We start from the raw sequence: 16,992 nt of genomic DNA on the forward strand, positions 1-16,992 counted from the left end.
AGATTAAAGGCGGTCCAAACATCTTCTTCGCGGTCCAACCTTTTCTCTTCTCCCGGAAGGGAAGATTTCACTTGGCAGTAGAGTGAAGCTAGCTTAAATATGTACATATTACAGGGCGTAATACCGATTCATACAGACTAGTTGGCTGATTAATGTCGTAAGGCCGACATGACGCCTTAAAAAAGGAAAAAAAAATATGTATCATTGAATACGATTGGTGGTACATTTGAGATCTGATGATCAAACATCTACAGGCAAACTGACCACTTTTAGACCAATTATAAAAAATTGCTGTGCTCAGAAGGATTAAAATCTCATATTCCAGCTGAAAACTAGGTATCTAAAATTTCATGATTGCAACTTTTCCTCTTAAGAGACATAAGGAGAACTAAACTTTTCTGAAATTGTTCTAAAAGTTGGGTCACGAGTTGTATGTTCAGCGATCTTGTCAGATTAAAGAGTGATCGTAAAATAAGCGATTTGCAGAAGGCGAGGAGAGAATAAGCTGCAGTTCAAGGACAAGCACTGCCTGCAATCATGACGCAGATGGAAGCTCTGTCTTCAGAGAACAGTGATCACTTCCAGTCCAGGGTTCACACTCTGCACGTTCCGATCAAACAAATAACAATAACATATTTGTTAGAGGCATGCCACAATTAGCTTGCTACTCGCTCAATGTCAAACCTATTTCTTACTAATCTTCGTGCAAGTAGTTAAGAGATAAATAGTTGGGCTAAATGAGGGAAATTATTAAGGCGATTAAGAGTGAATCTCTATAAGGAAAGAAGAGCTTTATTTATTTAAATGAATTCAGGGAACAGTTTTAGAAATAATTGTTCATTGAATCCAGCTGCTGACCCTTAGATTTTCTCTTCCTAGGAGCTTCTTACAGCTCACTGTCCGGTGATGGACAGTGTTGTCTGTAACGAGAGAACACTGTCCGGAGGCCGGCAGTGCACTGGAAAAAGCTCCGGGCGCCAATAACCTTAGATGTTGATGCGCCTTAAATAAAAAAAAAAAAAAAAAAAAAAAAAAAAATTGTTCATGTTTTCCCAGTAATAAGATAATGTTTAGAATAAACACTCGAGGCTGGAGAATGTACGGATGGCAACTTAATCACGCAGCATTCCTGTGAATTAATATGCAGGTCCACTCCTATCAGGCACGAAGTGATACGATCTGAAGAAGATACACGGCTGCTCACGTTTTTAAAAATGTAGTACTGGGTAAGTCTTCACCCGATAGCCACCTCTAAATATATGGAGGTTCGGTTTCCTTTCTGAAATAAATGAGATTCAGTGTCGCAATTCATTGTAAGAAACTTCTTATGTACCAAGTTTTCTACAGCCGGCATCTCAAACAAATAATTTAGTTATAAATAAATTATTTCTATTTCCTATTTCCTAGGTTATTACTCTTAAAACTTGAACCGAACAATCTTATTTTCTTAATGCAGATAAATAATTATTTCGTTGAAACTTGGAATTTGTATAAAACCTACGGTTGGCTTGAGAATTTTACATGTTCACCATAATAAATTGATTCTAATTTTTTTTGAAGCGTTTCTAATATTTGTTACAGATAGACTTTCAAAGGGAGTCATTAATAACTCGGCTAATTAAATCTATTTCTAACTTTTGTCAATCACTGAATCACATTGCTGTTACATTTCAGTTTTGAAAAGAACTACTCTTTCACTAATTGCGGAAAGGGCAAATATTGTTTGTCTGGTTTTATCGCTGCTGAAACAAATTAAGTTTACCCTTAGTGCAATGGCCTTAAAAACATCCACAAAACTCCAGAATGCAACACTTGCTCCCCGTAGAAGTGAAGGGAGTAAACGAGACTGTTGAGTTCGGGTGCATTATAAAATCACAAGAAATAGAATTGTGTACTTTCTTGAAACATCATGAACGCCAAACAAATTTTTACCGCAATTACTTTTACAAATTTAGGTTTTCTCACAAATAAATCGTATTAAAACGGAAGAAATCAAATATTTAGTAACATGAAACTTGCTTTATAATAAATTATCTATAACAACTAATCGAGCAAAAAATGGAAAACAGATTCACGAAACTGTGCAACCAATTTACAATTCTCATTAATATAAGTTTCTTCATTCCAAACAGTATATATTCATAAATATTTTGTACTAACAGTTGTTGACAAATCAAATAGCCCTTAATCAATCAATATGTACATAACAGCAGTGCAGAGCCGCAAGTGCTATTTGCCGAGTTGTTGGGCGACCTCAGGTGGATGCCATCCTCCAGTAACAGCAGACAAAGCTTGAGCCACGGCTAAACTTATACGATCCATTTTTGGCGCGGCGACCACCTGAAACAAGAAAGTTTGAGCCAATAAGAGGACTAATACGAACAATGTAAACAACTGCGAACTCTGAGTATAGATTCTGGCAACAGAATCGCTGTGTGTTCTTGGCAGACGTAAATTCGTCCAATAAAAAGTATTGCCACTTTATATCAACATATAAAACAAAACTTATCGTATTGACTTTTATTTTTTCGCGCTTCTGGAACAACCAACTTCAGTTGGACCTACAAATTTTTAACAACAGTATTACATTCCTAGGTAAACTTGTAGATAACTGTCTACAAGATTCTTCAGATTAGCAGATATACATTCTAATAACTGGTTAATTATCATCGTAATTATAAGATAAGGCATACGACAGGTAGATCCACTGAGATGGTTTGGAAAAATATAACTAAAAGACGTACGGAGAAATTATTTCAACAACCCTACAATAAATAAATATTTTAAGCGAAACAGGTAGTGCATCAGTTGAAAGTAGAATGTCTAACATGGCTTAGTTCGAAAATGTGATTCGAGAGCGTAATTATTGTCTCATAATACACACTTAGCCAGTACATCTTAAGTAGTTGCTACAAATAGCGGTAATGCTGAAATTCAAGCAACCCAACATTTAAGGATGATAATAAAAGGTGACATTTCTTCATATTTGAACAGTACTTTTGGTTCATAGAAGCCCATATATTATATCTAGACACTTGCCTAAAGTAATTTTCCCTGTTCAAATTGAAATTTCTAAATCGAACAAAGTATTTCCACTTTAAGGTTTACAAAACAAATTTGCGTAGTGTTCATTTATAGAATTTACTACTTGGTGAACTATTTTTTGATACTAAACGTCTAATCACGATTTTAAATAAAAAACCTCTTAATAACCGGAAGTAAGTATTAAGAAAACACTGGTTAAAAACAAAACTAATAACTGTCTGTCTGGCAATTAAGTAAAGAAGTTTCCTGTGTTTAAAACCATTAAATTACATATTAGTAGAAAAACATGCACAAGGTTAAACGAAGGAAAATTTTTAGTAGCACGTTAGAAGGCATCTTGAGGTCAGGGACTGTCATGCAGAAATCTTTTAATTCTACATTACAAATATTTAAATATTAAATTAAGATTTTGGAAACATTTAAGAAATAATGGTAATAAAGAACTATACACAATTAATGAAACTAAAGTAGGGCATTATTTACTGTCTACTAAAGAGATAGTTAAAGTAGTAGTTAAAATTTACCTTAATTATAAAGGAAAGGTATTTTATTGAGGCAACGGTAGCCCCAGTTTCGAAGTGGCATCCTTAAGAGCCGTTCTCAGTGGAAGTATAGCTTTAGTCCAGATTAGAAAATTTACAGGATCTAATTAGTAATTACTTGTTTCAAACAACACTCTAGAGGGGAGTTTTTATCTTCACTCTTCTCTAAGAACCCCGAAAAGAAACGACCCCTTGAAAAATGTTTCGAATAGAAGAAATTAGATCAGGTTTTAGAGAATGTTACAAAGTTATGAACTCATCAGCAATAGAACAGTATTGGGGAAAATGTTAAAAATTTTAAATTGAACATCCTGCCGACTGATGTACCTCAAATTTGAAATTTTTTTATTGACTTTTATCACACAGATGGGGGGGGGGTGAGAGTACTACAGATATTTATGATACGATATTTACAGATACTGAACTGGCTGATTAATTAAATAAAAAAAATTTGAACTCAAGTAATTTGGAATTAGAGTTTTTGATGAAAACCTAAAACGGAGATTCTGACTGAAAGCAACTCTTTTCTTTATTCATCCAAGGCCGGATTTAGATGAAAAGAGGCCCTAGGCTATTCCACTTATGAGGCCCTTTCACCTCCCATTTTTAAGTTTGTAAATTACATGAGAGATAATAAAATACATCACTACTGTGATATATATCAATATGGTAAATGTTAATATATAATATGTTATGTTTTTAGAATAGTGTAATTTTAATTTTGCTAACAATTTGAATGTAGGCCCCTCATAATCTTGAGGCCCTAGGCTGAAGCCTAGTTAGTCTATAGGAAAATCTGGCCCTGGGTAGATCGCTCGCTAATCTAGACACTAGCATTCCGGAGCAATATCTTTTCGACCGCTCGGAATAGTGTATTCATTAATAAACACTCGCTATTTATATACTCTCCAATTTAATTATGCAAGTAAATAGTATATTTAATTACATTCAATAAATTGACGATCGTTATTAGCGGCAAGCTTCCGAATAAAAGGGATTACATCACACAAGTAACGAAGTAGAGCAACGAACTAAGTTAGTTAAGTACCTCTAAAATTCTAACCAACGAGAGGATGAAAATCGAGGATCTCGCGCTTTCTAGCGGCAATTCTATAAACCAAATAAAAAATCAATGTTGACAATGCTTCTGGTGTTGACATTGATCGAAATCAGTAACTGGAGAACTCTTGTCAGTTTTGGTAAATTTTAGAAAGTGCTACCAAACTGGAAACCTCAATGTAACCTTCATCTCACTAAATTCCAAGTTGACCTTTGATTTCAGATATTCTCATTATTTTTTTGTTATAATTACTTAGATTTATTTAGTTTCTGTTATGAAATAAGTAAGAATAGTATAAACTTCATAACCATTGAGTTTTAATAAGAGAAACTAACTTATTACGACTTATACTTTAAAAAATCTAGCAAGTTTTCTTAACTCATTAATGCGAGACACAATTTAGTTTGTTTTTGGTGCATTCTCACATTTCTCGTGAATTTTACCATGTAGACCAACTTTCGTTTATTTCATTTATTTACTTTTTTCACTAAATCCTCCAAGTACTGTTGGTATCTTGGAAGTGCTGCAATATTGAAAGCAGAAATTATGTTTAGATTACAGAGAAGTAACTGATCAAGATGTGCTGTGATATAAGGGGCATATCATAAGAGGATGCCCTGAATGCAACTTTTCCTATATATTAAATGATTAAAGGCGCGTCTGGCGCTAATGACCAAGATGTCGATGCGCCGGAAAAAAAAAAAAAAAAATTAAAGGCGCGTCAACATCTGAGGTTATTGGCACCCAGTGCTTTTTTTCAGTGCACTGCCGGCCTCCGGACAATGTTCTCTTGTGACAGACAACACTATCTATCACCGAACGGTGAGCTGTAAGAAGCTCCTAGGAAAATAAAATCTAAAGACCAGCTGCTGGATTCGAACCTGGGATCTCCGCATAGCTAATCCCTGAACATTCTACTGAACTACTAATACTACTGAACATAGATCACTTTCCCTATATTATCAAAATAATACAGGTAAAGAGGGTAATTTCTTTAGCAAGAATTCATTCACATTATTGGAAAGAAAAGTGTGAATTCGCGTCAGTGATACAGTTAGAAAACATTTTATTAGCTTGTTTGAAGCTCAATGTATTCAATATTATTTAGAGTGTAATCTCTAGATTTAAAAGAGTGAATACAATATTTAAGAAAGATTTAAAGAAAATAATTACCAGTTTATTCAATAAAAAATTAGGTGGAGATAACTATACACATTTAATACTAATTGTAAGTAGACTGCATTTATATTTAAAGAAAAAATTAGGTAAATTTTTTATGATTTTTAAAGAAAAAGATGGAAAAATCAAAGATGCCTAGAAGTGGGTCAGAACTAAGTTTGCCAAATTAAATATTAATATGGCGGGTTGCCTTTTGATGAAAGCTGGTTTCGCAAACATTATGCATAAACAGTAACAATTTCTGAGGTAATTGATCTAACGGGTTTAAATCTTACACACAGAAGATATTAATGTACAAAGGCCTCTCTCTAGAATTAGGAACGTTGTTCTGGCTAATTGATTCTCGAAGGCACTGGAATTAAACTCCCTTTTCGCGTCCAGTCCGCTATCTTCAAAATATTAAAGTTCCTTCTATGGCTGGAATGTCTTTGTTGAAAGAACTGGAACAGATTCTACGAATGGGATCTGAAGAATTGTGAACAATAAATTGCATCTTTGCTCGTTACTTTCTGCAAAGTTTTACTTCGTTGCAATACCTTCTAAGTATGTATTAACATTCCGAATAGTGCATACCTGGACTCCAACAGGCAATCCCTCTCTGTTGTAGCCGATATGACACTGGGTAACTGGCAGTCCCAAAGCATTGAAGATCAAGCAGTAGGATATGTTTGCCATTTGGCCGCACATCTTGTAGTGATATTGAGCTTCACAAGAGAAAGAGGGATAGATAAGAACTCCATCCTCGCCCAACAATTCCTGCAATCAGAGAGAATATTCTCTTTAAGTGTTCAGATCAGTGATCTCCTCGTCACAGTAAATTCAAAAAGTCCCAATGATTTTTTTTTCGAAGTGACAGTGGACTTATGATGAAAACATTAAAACAAACAACTTTTTAAATGACCATTTTAGCGGATAATACAAATTTTATCAATCTGAATGCGCAATGTCTTTTTAAAAAGGAAGTGGCCATAAAATTGAAAGTAACGGAGGATAGCATAAACAGATGTTTGAAGAAGTCCCTAATTGCAAACCCAATGTTTAAACTTTAAATTAGACTTTAATACATACCACTACTTTATTTTTAGTGTATTCCACATGTTTTTCCAAATTTTCCTTCATCTTTTTGGGCGCTAACTGCACTAGACATTGTAAGGGGCCGTACAATAGTGTGGAGATGGAAGCGTTTGTTTGGAACGTTATTTTTTTGAAAAATATTTCTAGCATTCTTAAAATGCCATAATCCTGGTTAAAAAAAAGAAGAAATCAAGTTTGAATTAAAAAACAAAAAATAGTAAGCCTACACCATTAATCACTGTATCCATCTTATTATTGTAGCCTGTGGAGATCCAATAAATTATTAGAAAGATTATTGCTAGAAAGTATTATTTTAAGTGTGTATGTTATATGTAAATTTTGCACCCAGAAACACATTACGAGAATTACTAGCACTAACCGCGGCCACCACTCCAACTCTACAAATGAACAATTTGAAGTATGTGGCATGCAGATTAACTGTTATTGGCAACCACCCTCCAAAAGAGGGAGTTGTACTCTTTGAAGTAATTTAAAGTAAGGAACATTTCTGCACTTTGCTTTCTTTTATTTCAATCGCTCAACAGCACTAAGAAACTATGGCGAAGTAATTGTCCTATCTTTTACGTCATAGAATTGTGCCGTCATAAGCGAATTCTTGTTCTTTCTGAACTATCTTTTAGACTAACAAGGTGCAGACGTTCTTTTGTGACCATTTACTTGTGGAAACTCAAAAAGCTGTACAAGCTCTGATTATATCCCCAACTAATGCAAATATTACAAAAAATGAAGCAAAAGCACAAGCACTTACATCTGGGTGTTCATCATCTTTTTGAAATACATTTTCTACACCTTTCACTTGTAAAATAAGTCTTGCAAAAGCCAAAGAATTTCTGAAACATTTAAGATCAACCTGAAATTCAAAATATTTCGTATTAGAAATCTGAATTTCGTCTTCATTAAATTGTAGAAATTAAGTAAATAAAATTATGACTTCATACTCCATACAGTGAGGGCAGCCAACCAAACAACACAGTCTTGTACATGAACATATACTGAATAACTGTTATATATTCCAACAATTTAAAAATAAGTAAAAAGTAAACTGCACTCTAGAATTTATTAAATTTTAATCAGAAAATTGAAAATAAGAAAATAAAAATTAGAATTATCATAAAATTTTAAATTAGGCTAGAAAGTTGATAATTATTATCAATAGCAAATGTTAACTTTTATATTTCACCTAAAATCAACAAATCTAATTATACTTTATTACCTCAATTAATGCTCCCTTAATAACATCAATAATGTCAGCCATAAAACAATAAAAACTTAAAAGAATAAAACTAAAGCACACATTAAATTGAAATGGCCACTTTGATAATTAATGAATTCAACAATTATAACCTATGTTAAATAATCGAGACTATTGGCCAATAATGTTTATTTTTCGATGTTTTGAATTATAAATGTTTCCAATTTTCTTAAGAAAATAATTATTCTTAATATTATTATAATTGTGTTGTATTGTATTGTATTAATGTGTTATTGACTTGAAAATAGTAAGAGGATTTTAAAATATTTTATTTTATTTTATATTCATGTTTATTGTACTTCATTTTAGGTGGTATTTTATTGAATAATTACTCTACATTATTGAATCTTAAGTAATTATTATTAAATTCATATGGGTGACTTTTTTTTACTTTAACAGTGCACCGTTAACCTGAACAGTGCAAATAAATCCCTTTTTTTCTGGTATAATTTGCTTTTTACTGTTTAATTTTGAAATCTTGTATTTAGAAAATTTATCTGAATTTTAATAATAATTTTTAATAAAGAAAAAAGGAACTTAAAACTGAAGCCAGAAATACAATATGTGATTGATCCTATTAGTAGTTTTGCAGTTTACCGCTAGATTTCTACTCCGTTCGTGTCCAGTCACCAGTCACAGATCCCTTCAAATTCAGTTTTTTTTTTTTTTTTTTTGTTTTTTTTTTGCGCATCAACATCTGAGGTTATTAGCGCCCGGAGCTTTTTCCAGTGCACTGCCGGCCTCCGGACAGTGTTCTCTCGTTACAGACAACACTGTCCATCACCGGACAGTGAGCTGTAAGAAGCTCCTAGGAAGAGAAAATCTAAGGGTCAGCTGCTGGATTCGAACCCGGGACCTCCGCGTGGGAGTCCAGTATGCTAACCTCATAGCTAATCCCTTCCCATAATTCAGTCTAATTATTTACTTTTTCCAGAACAAACACTTATATATTTGATTGTTCTATGTTTAATTTACTCACTTTGCTGGTAAAGCAACCATATTTGTTATTCAGAATATCCACGGCCGTTTTTAAAGCTTTCTTCAATTGAAAATTTGGTTCATCCTGTAAGACCGATTCCTTGCCTTCTCCGTACATATAGAACACCTTTACATTCTTCAAGTTTACCTGTAACCGTGTACATACTAAATAGAAAATTCTTGTTAAACATTCAATTTCGCCCCCGTTCCAATTCTATTTTTTATTAAACCCTTAATAGAAGAATATTATCTGTCTGACAGAATCCTCAAAAAATAAAGAGCCCAAACAAAAAATTTGTTTCTACATCTTCTTCGGTATCTGAGTCTATTAGAGTCCGAATCTCATTACTAGCAATAGTTGTAAACCTCAAATAAATCAGTTTAAATTTAGAGAGGGATGCTAATTTTGTGAAACTCTGTATGCAAAAATGGGGGGCGGATTGTTTAGATATACTCCTGTCTTCTAGTGACCTGAAGATACCCAGGGAGATTATCACTCCTACTTTAATATCTCGCAGACCACCAAGATCTAACAAGACACCTATTTTAATATTAGAAGAGGAATTAATTGACCTATGGAACCGTCACTGGATATTCGTACACTTTAAATTGAACTTTCTCAGGAAATGAGATCACTTTCTGAAAAACTTTTTCGTCCCAAGGATCTCAAAAAATATTGCATTTTCTTTTAACGACTTAATCTTCTTACATAATCATATTCGTGAACAGAAATGATACCAAACTAGCATAACATTTACTTCCATTAGAGCCAAGTTGCCTCCATTAGAGGCAAGCACGTACTTCGATAGACCTTAGGTTCAGATCAAGTTAAAACTGTGTAATTGTTTTGATTAAAGCAAGTTTACCGTATTTAATAATTCTCTTTTTATGGTTAGGGAATGCTTCGTCCAACTGAATGTCCAGGGATAAGAAAATAAAGTCTCCTGATTTTGGGTTTCGTGGGGTTGGCTCAGAATTAAGAGAGATGGCCGACTCACCTGCCAGACTAGGATTGAAATTTTTTCAAGTTGTATGGCAGGTGACAGTTCTCTCCAGGAGGGGCTTAAGGAGATGGAGGAGATTTACAGAGTTAACCTAGAGCTACAGAGCTGGAGTAAACAACCAGAACTCAGGATGGTAAAGATTCTTATAACTGTAGCGGTAAGAATCTGAAGCGAGCCTTGGCCAAATCATTTAGTTATTGAGTTCACCGAGAGTTTCCAGTAATACTTTCAAGCTGATGACATTAGAGGTTTGTGTTCTAGTAGTAGGAAAATCGTCAGAATGAACAGTCTTTTTATTCATAATTTTCTTTCAAGGAGAACGACAATTACAGTCGCTAATTCGAGAATTTCTATATGGAAGAAGCTAGAAAAGCCTTCAACGTGGCGCTTAGTCTCAGGTCTTTCAAATTAGTAAATACACAGTTGATGAAATGAATAGCTGCTAAGACTGAAAATCATACTTGTTCGTCGAGACGGAGTGTCTCTGGGTGGTTTCTCGATGGTATCATAGTGCGCAGCATCAGTGGCAGATCTTCGGCATATCTCGCAAGCGGTCCGATAGTGAAGTAGTAGTCCCACAGAGGGTCTTTACTGGTCGGGATGTGACCTTGGTTAGATATGAACCCTGACATAGTCAAGAAGCAATTTAAATAGCATACCAAATACTAATTAAGGAAGCATTATTGCGGTTAAACCAAATCTACAGACTAAGTAAGATTACCTGGAGTAGGTTTGTGACTGAAGACACCGCAGAACATGGCTGGCAAACGTAACGACCCTGCGATATCAGAGCCCACGCTGGTTAATGAGGCTCCAGCGCCCAGGAGTGCCGCCTTTGAACAGTAATATTAACCAAAAGTCTTGAACCTTCATCTCCGTGCGCTTAAGAACCAAATAATTCTTTAGAGAATAGTAGTAATTCAATTGTGCCAATAGGATAGCCAATTACAATTTTGCTTTAGATATACGAGTAATTATTTTAGATTGACCGAGAAATTACTATTCCCTGATTACGGTAAATAAAATATACGTAGCAGCAGAATTTATTGCGTAAGTGAAGATATTTCTGCATATGGGGAATTATCTATCCTTAATTGCGAGTTAAGCATGCAGCATGAAATTCATTGTTTTCTACTTAAATTTCCACCGGTTTCTATAAATAGATTTAAGTATTAAAATTATTTTACAGCAATTAGAGTGCAGTATTTGCTTTTTTAGTAATATGACCTCTCCTCCAGAAGAGCCGGCTGGGGTTCGGCGAGTGTCGTAGGGATTGTTTGTCCTGCCGTGGACAGGATTGTAGGTTTCCAGGTAGAGACACAGTTCGGGAGTGTTGGTCACCGCCAGAGGAATCGCTCCTGCTTCTCTCAACAGTGCTACACACTCTGCATCCTGGTCGGCAACGTGCGAAGAAACCCTACTTCGGGCGCTGTTATTACTCATATCTGTAACATTAAGATGAATTGTAAATACACTTATTGTAAATTGTTATTGTGAATATATTTGTAATGTATTCTCCGTGTTCGCAACATCATGATATAAATGGTAGTATATTATTTCTGATTGTCATCATCTCAATTTTATCGAAAAATAAATCTTAGGTAATAATCTTGCAGGTGAAACCAAGTATATTATTTTTACTTTTTGAAATTTACTGTTTGTGTCCGCAATAAAGTGGAAATGCGATTTCTTATTTCAAGCCCTAGCGTTGCGATTGGGCAGATTTAGACTTTAGGTTTCATTAGAAGTTTTGATTTCAAAGAAGTGGTTCTCACAAAGTGGAATGCTTGAATTGATAGAGCTACTCGAATGCATTGACACCCATCAATAAACTCATTGAAATCTGTAAGAAGGAGCACTGACCCTTAACGGCCACAGTTTCCTTGACGGTGAGCGGCACTCCGAGTAATGGCTTCTCCCAGGCAAGTCTGTCTAAATCTTCGTAATCTTGGACCAGCCTGTCTACCAGTTCAGCTTCCTTCACAGCGTCTTCAAATCTATCCTGCACCACGCTACAACATCAAGATTGATTGTATAATTAGAATAGCCCTCCTATTTGAAAAGTTTTTCTTACTGTTGGTAATGTATTATCTAACAATAAAATTACTAATAATCTTCAATGTCCAAGGAGAAATTCAAATCACAAACAACCTTCGCTGAACATATTCAAAAAGCAGAAGGCAAGCCTTATTAGAAATTATTGAAACAGGTTATTGAGTTAGAAGAAATACCAAAATCAATAATATTTTTGTACTAGTACCCGTATTAGTACTAATTGAACGGCAAGGTTACATATGAAAACTTCCTTCTCAGTTCTAAGGACCGATTTTCATCGCAGTAAAATTTCAGCCAAGTTGAACAAAGTGATGCCAAAGTAAAGCTGATCAACATTGTAAATAACCAAGTTGTTCGCTAAGTGCATGGGCAGAATGCATTACCTGTTGATCAGTGGGTTGAGCTCCTTAATGCAGTCTATGTACGCACCCACCACGTCCACACATCGCACCTAAAACAGCAGTGAATCTCGTCAGTTAGTTACCAGACACTCAGTATAAAAAAAAAAAAAATTAATAACAAAATATAAAAAACAGGAATAAGCTACCTTCTTGCATTCATATCTTGAAAGAAAAATTTGATATATTATATAAGAAATGGACGTTTTTTTCCGACTTCCCGAATTGGAAATTAGTAAACATTTTTGCGAGGGACAAAGGAAACTGCGGATAAGCACATTGTACAAACCGTTCTGCGTCTCCCTTTCGTATTTGCAGTGATTTAGAACTCAGTATAGTTATTTGGCTGTCGCGAAACCGTTTTTAAAGTGTTTTTAAAGCTTGTAAAATATTTGATGGGTTGTGTTGTTCCAGGAAGGAATAAGCCTGAATGCTGTGCTTAAGTTAATCTTATCTCGTGGAAGCCACGAAGAAGAAAGTATTGGAAGAGAGTCACTGTTACCTCGTGGCAGTCTTGGAGAAGAGAGAAATGAAAGAGACGGCAGAGCAACTATTCGTTAAACTAACTGAATATTCATAAAGATACGGCTGGTTTTTCCACTAATAAAATGGTAATTTGAGGCATTAGAAGCCAATAGTAGCTGTGAATACCAATATGTTGGTTTTTTCCTGTTTTCAAAAATAATGGTGAACATGCAAACAAGACCACAAACTCAATAAATAAATAAATATTTGATGGGAAAATTTTGAGCTGCCCAATATGAAAACTTTGACCACAAAACAAATAATCGTAAAAGAAAGAGAAACCTGGCAGGCCAAGGAAGCTCTCCGGATGTACTTACTTCTCTTCTCCGGATTTTCTCGGATAGTTGTTTGGCGCTGATCTTCAGTAATTCATTGGAGGGTGTAGGGGTGAACTTTCTCTCTGCGAGCGGTGCGAATATGGTGGTCACTGCAGCGAAGTAGCCAAGGAATTTAAAAATTATTCTGGCAATCTGGTTGATTATCCTTGAAAGCAGTTTATAGGGCGACATCTGTAACAGAATTCCTCTTTCTTTGAATGCAATTGACCCAGCTGAAGGTAACCTCTTTCTTAGTAGCTCGAACTGCACGCTAGAGGAAGTAAGATTGTTAGGTTGCCGATCTCATGGAAATTCCAGCGTTTGAAGCCTCATTATGACTCACAATCATAACTCAGAAGTCTGTTACACATTTAATATTTCCCATGTAGTTTTTCGCGGGTTTTTGCCCAGAGAGAGGATAGTTAAACACAGTTTCACTAGTCAACTAGTTTTCTCTTTAAAAATAACTGTTTTCCAAAGTGCTATTTACATAGTTATTGATATATGAATAATACAGGATGTACCAGGTTCAACTAGTCGCACAAGATAGGAGATAGTAGTATACTCATTTATGGCAAATAATGTCCATATATTCTACAGTTTCAATTTTAGCTGAATTATCGCTCCACATTTGATATAAATTACGAGTAATTATAATACATTGTTAGAACAGTAAACCTTTTAGAGGAGAGCTTAATATGATCCCTGACTCAGAGAGTCGTATGAGAGAATTTTCCCTGGGAAATGTTACAAAGAAAGTTATGGATCAAAGATTACCAAAAGTGCTATTAAATAAGTAAATTAGTTTAAATAATAAGTTTAATTGTTAAATAAGTAAAATTAATAGAAAATAGTAGATGAGGTTTTAGAGAAAATATCACAGGGGTTTATCCAGTGGTTAAAGGGGAACTTCCGAGTGATTCTCCTCAAAATGTGAACTATACATTTTTAACAATAGTAATTTACTATCAGAACCAAAAATTAAACTGAAATTAGACTTCAGATCAAGTACCCGTATCGATTATTCTAGAAAAATGTTTGAAATAATGTAGTAGATGGCCTGCAATAATGTTTAGAGAAAATGAAGGAACCTATTTTGAGAACATCTCAGCATTTTGACAAATCGATTCAGCAGAATGGTACTTCCACTCAGTCGATTTGCAAAAACCTTTTAGCGCCCACGCTGAAATCTTTGCAAAAAATCAAAGAGGAATGTACTGCGATTTTTTTTTTTTTTTGAGTAGTCACATGCATAAACAGAAAAATTACATCTTCGAATTTTTCAAATTCGTACTTCAAAATAGTAAAAAATCGAAAAATCTACCAATATAGGAAATATAAGAATAATAGATGAGATTATAAGTTCGCTAAAAACATTTGATCGAACTCATGGGACCAAGCCAAATCACGTTATATCCTTTTAGAATGTAAAAAGCAAATAGAAAACGAAGATCTAGCGCGTGCCGTGAAGAAATGGAAGAAATTTACTGAAAAAATAGTAAATATAGTAATATTCAAATTAATATAACTCACCTTGAATTTAATTTCCCCTTGAACAGAATTTATAATTTTAATAGACGCATGAAACAAAAACTGTGTTGAGCGAGCCAAATGCACAATTGGTCAAAAAGAAACAGAGCATGTTCAGAACGGATAGCTGCAATAATAGAAAGAAATGAGACTCCAAGAATACAAACGGCAAAAAGTGGGGATTTGTACTGTCTGTGTAAAGATAAGATTCATCCAAAAATTGTTTGTTTATCACAAAACATGTGAATTCGGAACACTATTACTCACCAAGTGGTCGGCTGCAGTGAAGGTTATATTTTGTTCACTGGCCACTATTGTCCCCAATACAGACATATTATTTTGGACTGTGAACACCTCTATGTCAGCGTTATTCAGTTGGTTGGAGCTGGATTGTTGTGAAGAAATATATTATTCACAACCACTAAACATCACTAAATACTCTAAATCTGTGTCTTGTAAATATTAAACCTTCTCTCGTCGCAATAATTAATTATCAAACTTGTTGCAAATTGTGAATTTTTCAGTCTCCTAATTTCGTAAGAGGAACTTTGGCGACTAAATAGGTGTTTTAAATGTAGATATCGCTGACAATACATCTTTCGAGTTTTCCTAGATACGAACAAATTTGGGGCGAACACTTTTGGTAAATTATGTTCTAATTTACAAATTGTTCTTAATTCTTGTAATTCCTAAAATTGCTAAACTTATTTAATTCTCACTACATTTATACAATTTGTGTGTGTAAAAACTAAATTATACCAATAAAATGTTTTTATATACATATGAGTGTGTGTAGGCGACGTTTAAGAGTAACTCATTTAAATGCAATTCTCTGCCATGTTTTCGCAACGCACTCCATGGACATAAAATTTGCTTCCGGCGGATGCATTTCAGCATTTTAATTGACTGGAAGTATTCCGCTCCAGTCTCTTTTTTCGAATTAAGTATAGATCGCAGAATTTTACTCTATCTTGCACCACACAAAAAGGAAGTATTGTAATCTTGCAGATTTCTATTTATAGAAAACATCCGTTTAGATGTGCACTGTTTTGATGAGCACTAAAGAATGTTTTTATTCATTTATTTTTATTTGTTTATCAGTATATATCTGTATGTCTGGCTTGTATCTAGCAACATAACTCAAATACGTAATAATCGTCGAGTGTTTGAAATTTGGTGAAGTATATAAAGAACAAGTTTGATGTTACATTGGGCCGCAAGAACGAACGTTCAGCGTTTTTCGAATTTTTGGATGGGTGCCCCAGTGATCTTTGAACTCATGTAGTTGCTCACATGTAATTCTATTACTCTTATTTCCACCATCAAGAAAATTCAAGCGGCACTTGAAGAAGAGGGAGTGCCATTTTGGGTAAACTAAGGACTGATTACCTGAGAATTCATTAGGATTAAACTTGTAACCGAATTCCAAAATAAGGACTTTTAGGCTAACTGCAATTCTCTCCCTGAATTTTTTGTTATTTACCGATTTTTTCGTACATTTTTCCATAATATTGAACATATAAAATATTAAAGTCTATTTCTTTTTTACTGCATCTAAAAACATTAAGTTTCAAGAAAATTAAATTACGTAACGCGCGCTTCGAGAAAGTGGTGGGGGATGTTTCCGCTTGGTTACTACCTAAGATCTGTTTCGATCATTTTGAAATCGAGTTTCCAATCCATTTTGAGTCTTCAGAGTAAAAAATTTTCACACCCACATAATAACAGGTCTGGAAAAAAAAAATCCATTGATTGCCATTCTATTTATACTTAACGTATTCACAAGATGCAAGCCAAGGCAGGTGCTTGCACCACTCTCATCTAACCTTTACGCAATCAGAGTATTTACAGCAATTTCAAAGTTCGCGTTGGAATAAGAGAATGTCGAGTAAATGGTCACACTAGTTTTATTTAAATAATATTGACAGTGTGATTAAGTTAAGAGGGGCCTTGAGTAACCAGTATGCTAGACAAGAGCAGCGCGATTTGTTTTCAGCGGAGGTTTTTGGGTT

General features: G+C 34.5%; 1 protein-coding gene across 1 annotated transcript; it reads right to left on the reverse strand.

Annotated features, from left to right (window-relative positions):
- Positions 1–1,882: 1,882 nt before the first annotated feature.
- On the reverse strand, positions 1,883–15,235 carry LOC141448382 (fatty-acid amide hydrolase 2-A-like). Its single transcript, XM_074116717.1, has 12 exons — positions 14,984–15,235; positions 13,451–13,642; positions 12,594–12,661; positions 12,019–12,167; positions 11,383–11,600; positions 10,877–10,988; positions 10,617–10,780; positions 9,153–9,299; positions 7,670–7,771; positions 6,895–7,068; positions 6,400–6,582; positions 1,883–2,340 (listed from the first exon to the last, which is right to left on the reverse strand). The coding sequence occupies exons 2-12, from the start codon at positions 13,640–13,642 to the stop codon at positions 2,230–2,232; spliced, it is 1,620 nt and encodes a 539-aa protein (XP_073972818.1). The 5' UTR covers positions 14,984–15,235; the 3' UTR covers positions 1,883–2,229.
- Between the last annotated feature and the right edge of the window lie 1,757 nt (positions 15,236–16,992).

The sequence above is a fragment of the Rhodnius prolixus genome, unplaced genomic scaffold (genome assembly GCF_049639745.1).
Source record: "Rhodnius prolixus isolate KJV_2025 unplaced genomic scaffold, Rpr scaffold_25, whole genome shotgun sequence".
NCBI lineage: Eukaryota > Metazoa > Arthropoda > Insecta > Hemiptera > Reduviidae > Rhodnius > Rhodnius prolixus.

What these genes read in the sequence shown, in the direction of transcription:
- LOC141448382 (XM_074116717.1), bottom strand. Translation starts at nt 13,642, where the DNA reads ATGTCGCCCTATAAACTGCTTTCAAGGATAATCAACCAGATTGCCAGA. An exon ending in CTCAACCCACTGATCAACAG is followed by an intron (nt 12,168 to 12,593) that starts GTAATGCATTCT and finishes TTGATGTTGTAG; the next exon opens with CGTGGTGCAGGATAGATTTG. An exon ending in GGAAACTGTGGCCGTTAAGG is followed by an intron (nt 11,601 to 12,018) that starts GTCAGTGCTCCT and finishes TTAATGTTACAG; the next exon opens with ATATGAGTAATAACAGCGCC.